Source organism: Sinocyclocheilus grahami, unplaced genomic scaffold, assembly GCF_001515645.1.
Source record: "Sinocyclocheilus grahami isolate Dianchi unplaced genomic scaffold, SAMN03320097.WGS_v1.1 scaffold3.1, whole genome shotgun sequence".
NCBI lineage: Eukaryota > Metazoa > Chordata > Actinopteri > Cypriniformes > Cyprinidae > Sinocyclocheilus > Sinocyclocheilus grahami.
This window is the reverse complement of record NW_015505182.1, coordinates 4,263,464-4,269,931: the sequence shown is the minus strand read 5'-3', so window position 1 is coordinate 4,269,931 and position 6,468 is coordinate 4,263,464. Positions and strand designations below refer to the sequence as shown.

At 37.7% G+C, this 6,468-nt stretch overlaps 1 protein-coding gene and 1 long non-coding RNA gene across 2 annotated transcripts; both read right to left on the bottom strand.

The window, feature by feature from the left end:
* Positions 1-871: 871 nt before the first annotated feature.
* Positions 872-1,411, bottom strand: LOC107582069 (uncharacterized). Its single transcript, XR_001608900.1, has 2 exons — positions 1,235-1,411; positions 872-1,138 (listed from the first exon to the last, which is right to left on the bottom strand). It is a non-coding gene; the product is annotated as an uncharacterized lncRNA (long non-coding RNA).
* A 574-nt stretch (positions 1,412-1,985) lies between these two features.
* Positions 1,986-5,790, bottom strand: rs1a (retinoschisin 1a). The gene is made up of 6 exons (XM_016267784.1): positions 5,675-5,790; positions 5,447-5,472; positions 5,249-5,369; positions 3,618-3,759; positions 2,683-2,878; positions 1,986-2,599 (listed from the first exon to the last, which is right to left on the bottom strand). The coding sequence occupies exons 1-6, from the start codon at positions 5,727-5,729 to the stop codon at positions 2,447-2,449; spliced, it is 693 nt and encodes a 230-aa protein (XP_016123270.1). The 5' UTR covers positions 5,730-5,790; the 3' UTR covers positions 1,986-2,446.
* Between the last annotated feature and the right edge of the window lie 678 nt (positions 5,791-6,468).

Sequence of the window (6,468 nt, the reverse complement as noted above, 5' to 3'; positions counted from 1 at the left end):
GTTTCACTTTCACAACGAAACACACGGCAGGCTAGAGTGAGCGGAGGGCGGCGGGCTTGAGTGATCGGCAGGGGGCAGGCTTGAGAACGGCGCGGCCGGAAGATTCGACGAAGGAGCGTTGAGCGGGCTTGCGGCAACCACATGTGACAACTCTACTCTGCGAGCCGTTTGAGGTAGGCGTGGTTGACTCTGAACTTTTATAAAGAATATCTCTTTGGATTGGAGACTTTAGTCTTTGCAACTTTGCAGATCGTCTTTATGCACCAAGAGCTTGTAACACTCCAAAGAGAAAGGACAAATTTAAATCGCATCGACCCCTTTAAAAGAGGAATTAAAATCTGCCGGCATGAATTATATAACATAGAATGTGTTAAACAGTTCTCATAAAAGGTTATAAAGCTCTTATTAATTTTCTGAAAAGAACAAATGTATATAATAAAATACAGGTAGAAGAATTTTTTTTTTGAATTAGCATTTCCTTGATATCGCCTCACACTCCATCCCAGTAGGTGGCGGAATATGCACCAAAATCTGGTTTACCAACCGCTATTAAACATCAAAAGAAGAAGGTTCGTTTAAATACATTTTGGTCACCAACAGCATGTCATACCTATCTGCACGGTCCCGTAATCAAATCAAGTGTGTTATTCACGGTGTTGTGTAGACCTGCATGTTTTGCAAAATAGGAGCAATCAGCAGGGAAAACGAGGAATACCCTCTCCAAGGGGGTCTGAGTGTTTTAAAGTCATGCTTGGGCACCATTTTATCCTCTTAAGCAGAGGGTTTCCACCCATTTTTGGATTTTGTTTTGGCGGGGGGGGGGGGATTAGGTCACAAGCCAGCATACACTATAATAAACAAAGGCTCACCATTTTAACAAAAGGCTTTTATTTCAACAGTTAAATATTTACAGATCCATTAAAATAGATACATTAAAAGCGTCTATTAAAAAGACTCAAGCGCCTGCCAGTGCAGCGGAGTTTCTGCGGCGTCTCAGCTGATCCCAGGCCTCCAGGATCTCCCTCCGCGTGATGGCTCTGTAGCGGCTGAAACACGAGAGACGCGCGGCCTCTGACCCCACTCTCTGCAGCAAATATCTGCTTACGCCCGTGGACTCGTGAACGCGTCCCACTGCCGTCTGATTGACGAAGCCAGTTGTTTTCATATGCAATCATTTTACGTACATTTTCAACGTTTGTTCTTTAGTTATAGTTACTGGATCTATAAAACACACCTGTTGTCGGACTGTGTACCTGAACGCAGCGTGTCCTCTGGTTCTTGATATGGAACTTCTGGGTGACGTGCAGCGCTTGCTTTTAAGGCTAGGCGCTTTCATGATGATCAGAAGAGTGTGTAAACAACAGTCGCTGAAGCGAAACTACAATTTAAGGTATGTCTAATCAATCCCCTAATGACTAACAAGCAGGTGCATGCCTCCTTAATTTGACTTGAAGCGCATGTGCACGCACTCGACTCAAAAATTTGTAGCAAGAGCATATTTTCTAATCAGCATTTGTCAGATTTAGTTAATCTGAACAGTTTAGAAGATGTCATTTGATAGTTAATGTACAGTTTTCTGGGAAACTTATATAACAGAATATCATGTTTTTATGTTTGTTGACGTAAAGCCTAATTCATGGACACAGTAATTAATTTAGACATTGGGGGAAAATTTATTATTTATTTACTTATTTTTACTTGAGTATAATTAAATTATCTTATATACAAGTGAATCATTAAAAGCTATATCAGATGTATTTTTATGAAATTAGATTACTTCATTTGAAATAAAATGTAAATTTAGTATTAGCAAATTAATTATATTTCCTCTAATAATACATTGGATCATCCCATGCGTGTATTGATACACTAAGGGCCTTTACCACATGCCCCCCTTACTACAATTTTTTTAATATATTAATATTTGTTATATTTGATCATTTTTGTCCAACTTGAGAGTGAATAGATTATACAACCAAAGTATACAAGGTACACAGAGAGACTTCCTTTATTTAAAGGCATTGTTTCTCAGGTAAGTGCACAAACACAATTAAACAATGTAGGCTCATAGTAAATACAAAAAGGGATTTGGTCAAAACGGTGGGAATGAAACATGCTACATAACCATCACAAACCACATTAGAACACACAATAATACAACACTCCATGAGATCTCCCACCTCTCTCCAGATAAGCAAAACCTTTAAGTCTGATTTGCCAAAGCAACAAACTTCATATAATGAATACAACATAACATGAAAAAATGGCTTTATATGTAACATTGAACACAAATAAATGTAACACATGCTAATGATCATTTCTTACTTGAAAAATAAATGAATTGAGTGCAGTGATTGGGCAATGATATTCACTTTGGCATATTGTGACACAAGAAAAGAGGTGGAACAGGAAGTAGTTGGGTATGGCTTTGCTGACATGTTCCAGATCAGGTGCATTTATTCATGCAAAGTAGCAGCTCCATGCGGATGGCGATACGAGTGTGCCAGCCGAGAGGGAGGATGCGGATGTAACGTGCTACGATAGGTGGACGCAGCAGGTTCTGGACTGTGGAAGATCGGTCAGAGTTTCCATAGAACACCTGAGGAAAAAACAATATTTATGCAATACTTTAAAAGGAATAGCAATCCTTATTATTCCAGGATGGGCTGTTTGTCGTCTTACCCTGTTGTTTCCAGTTTGGTCTTTGTAGTAGATCCAGTTGAGCTTCTCATTGGTGCGGTACTGCATAGTGTACTTAGTAATCCACTCATCAGAGTCACAGCGGCCCTGGGTCAGGATACCAGAAACCACTTTGACCTCCTTCAGGTCAATCTGAAGCCACTGGTTGGTATCCTGGAATTTAGACAGCCAGGCACACCTAGGAGAGGAGAGAATAATCTATAAATGCAAAAGAAAATCACAGATCGCATAGACCAAGGCTCCTTAAGATTGTTTCAATAATACTACACTAAAAGTTTGGGGTTTGTAAGATTTCTTAAAGTTTTTGAAAGAAGTCTCTTATGCTCTCAGAGGCTGCATTCATTTGATCAAAAATACAGTAAAACAGTAATACTGTAAACTATTACAATTTAAAATAACTGTTTTCTATTTTAATTCATTTTATCAAAAATACAGTAAAACAGTAATACTGTAAACTATTACAATTTAATATAACTGTTTTCTATTTTAATACATTTTAAAATGTAATTTATCATGGCAAAGCTGAATATTCAGCAGCCATTACTCCAGTCTTCATTGACAAATGATAATTCAGAAATCATTACAATATTTAATGTCCTTGCTGAATAAAAGTAATAATTTATTTTAAAAATCATAATGATCCCAAAAGTTTAAACTGTAGTGTAATTCTTTATTTATATATATTTACGAGTTTTTTTGTAATATTATTTCAATGGTTATGAAAGAGTTTGAGATATGTGGAATCTGCAATAAAATCTGTAAATCTGTCAGTACTAAATAAATTCATACTTAAAAATCATGCTAATGCACATTAGCCTTATATAGTAAAAAAAAAAAATCCAATTGACACTTTTAACTGAAACTCATGACTTCTGTTTCAACAGCTGCCATAATTAGCAATATTTCAGAGAACTCACCCAAATCCTTGGTTGTTGAGCCTTGCTTTGCTTGGAACCCATGAGGAGAACCAGCCTGTGTACTCGTCTTCATTAGAGCAGCTGATCTGATCTGAAGTCACCGATCCTGCCTCGAAACCCAGGGGCTTATGGTAGGGACACTCTGGACAGTAAATTGAGAATGTGGTTAATATTTAGCTTTGCATATAATTTGAAGTAAAACTATAAATATGCACCTCTGTCAGTTTGGATCAAACCAGGCTTTCTGACTCTACAGGCAGTTCCAAATAACACAACTCTATGAACAGGAATATTCAACAAAAGCCTGCAGGATTTCTAAAATGTCTGACAGGGGGCTTAATGAAACATTAGTCACGCAATCAGAGAGATTTCTTTGTCGTGTTGTGTTAAAGAGAAACGGACAAAGCATTAATCTGGCAGATCTGTAATTCCGTGCTTCCACTCTTCTGCTCGTGACTTCGCAATCCCAAAAGCTTTAGTTCCCCATAGTGAAAGATCAACATCCATTAAGACTTTAGGTTGACAGATGGTCAAGTTCCACACTTAAGCTCCAGTCCTACAGCAGTGTTTTTACATAACAGTCCCACTTTTCCAGGATTTAGGATTGTTTTTTTGACATGCCAACTTCCGGTTTTGATCAAATCAAATGAAAATGAATGCATTCTGAATCAAAATCATGAATTCTCTTTAAAAAAAAATCAACACTTAACGAGAAAGTTAGAACACTTAAACCCTAAAAATGTAATTTAAATTTGCTCATCGTCATTTGAAGAATATCGGTAACCAAACAGTTTTGGTTCCCATTAACTTCCATGGTCAAAAACTACAATGGGAACTGCAACTCTTTGGTTCCCAACATTCTTGCACAGTAAGTCATATAGATTTGGAATGTCATAAATGATCTTAATTTTTTGGGTGAACGATTCCTTTTAATGGTCAATGCAGTTTGATTGGCAGGTCCTCTTCTAGTCTTGGTAATCTCGTGAACTCTCAACATAATGGGATTATGAACAAGCATCCGGTCCATCTCTGATTCTTGCTCAGTCTTTATTTTTTTCCTCAACTTTCCTCCCTTTCATTTGATTCTAACACATCAGTCTCTGAGGACTGAGCAAGCAAGCTGCTCTGTGTTAATGGAGCATGTCTGCCCTGTGGTGGTGTGCCAATGGCCCAGGTGAAGCTGCAACCAAATGATTAATGACTTTCTGTGCCACTGCAGGCGAGGGCTTGTCCGGGAGCCAGCTCATTCGCACATGTCCTGCCTTCTGTTTCCAAAGGGCACCAGCTAGCGCTAACTAAATCCATCCATCTCAGTTCCCAAAGAGTCAAATTTAGCGCAAAGCCCCATTCACAAATTTCGCTCTCCTGACAAAACGGATTTGAGTTGTATTTGATTCACAATAAAGCCAATAAAAAAACACTATCTAGAAGAAAGCTGATTCATTATATATTTGTTTGACACATTGTGAACCAAAATACTTCATAGTGGCAGAGTGGAGTCCAAACCAGGACAAAGCCTACAAACCCTCACATTCAGGTTACGATAAGTGCTTATTACAGTTTGGAAAATAAAAAAACAGCAATGTGATTCTTTGAATTCATATTTCTTAAAATCTCTTTCTCTTTCTTACCTGGAATGCAGTCCATCTCCTGTCCCCTACTTGATGAAGAACCTTTGGAAAGCAACTTGCTAGAGGAATCACAGTCACACTTGCAGGTTTTCCCAGCCCATGTGTCGTTGCCCTCGCCATCCTAAGCACATATGAACATTGTCATCAATATTTCACTTTTAATTGTCTCTGGTATCAATATCAAATGCATTTAATTACCTCTTGCGCTTGCAGCCCAAAAAAAACTGGACAAAATGTGGAAGAGAAAAAGAGCAAGAAATTGTAATTCAGGTGTGATATCTTTTATTAACATTTAACATTCACTATCATCTTTATTTGAAGTTAACATTTTTTCTTTGTCTTTAATCAAGAATGAAATCTGATTAAATCCAAAATAAATCTGATTAAATTGAACATTTCTGCTACTATTGTGAAATTGACACATACCTTCGGACACCAGCAGGATGGCTAACAGTAACATGTTCGGCAGTCTGTACTCCATGATGGTTTATTTTTCGAGTGGTGGACCACCGCACTGATATTAAAGGGGCTGGATTACTGTAATCCACAGAGCACTAATGGCCTTATCTAATGCCCTTCATCTCAAAGCTCCTCCCTTTGCTGCTGAAAGCTAGTTTGAAATTGTTCACATCCCAGTCCGACCCTTGTCTGTTAAAAAAGAGAGAAATTGCCAAATGATCCCTAATTATAAAGCCGGATGGTCACCTTCTGTGACCCAGTTAATGGTTCAGTGCATGCAATTAACTCAATTCAACTTCCCCAGCAATCTGTTGATGCAAACCACTACATACAATATGCCAGCCCATTTGATGAAGAGACAAGTTTCTTTGTTCATCAACACAAACACCTGTGAAATGTCTGTTTAAAGTGCACCGTTGACAAACAATACTAATAAAAAAAAAAAGTTACCGGAAAAAAATTCAAGGACACATTTCACTAGAGTTATTAAAATGATGAATATGTGGATGAATAAAAATGGTAATACTCCAAAGCAACTCTATGAAGGATGATGAATTCACCTCAAAGTCATGATATATTGCTCTGTTTGCATTGGTATTCAAATGCCTGGAACTCTTAATATAGCTATTTTGCATATTTTGTACCCATCTCATTTCAATCTATATTAGTAGAATAGAATTTAACGAAACAATGGAATAAATCTAAAACAAACACTGAAAGCCTGAATGAAAATGTGCTGCATTTCAGAGGCCGCTCAAAAA

Bases quoted from the DNA above. Each gene is read 5' to 3' on its own strand.
- rs1a (XM_016267784.1), bottom strand. From the start codon at position 5,729: ATGGAGTACAGACTGCCGAACATGTTACTGTTAGCCATCCTGCTGGTG. The intron at 5,473-5,674 runs GTATGTGTCAAT...CATTTTGTCCAG, and splicing joins CATCCTGCTGGTGTCCGAAG to TTTTTTTTGGGCTGCAAGCG. The intron at 3,760-5,248 runs GTAAGAAAGAGA...TTTACTGTCCAG, and splicing joins GGAGATGGACTGCATTCCAG to AGTGTCCCTACCATAAGCCC.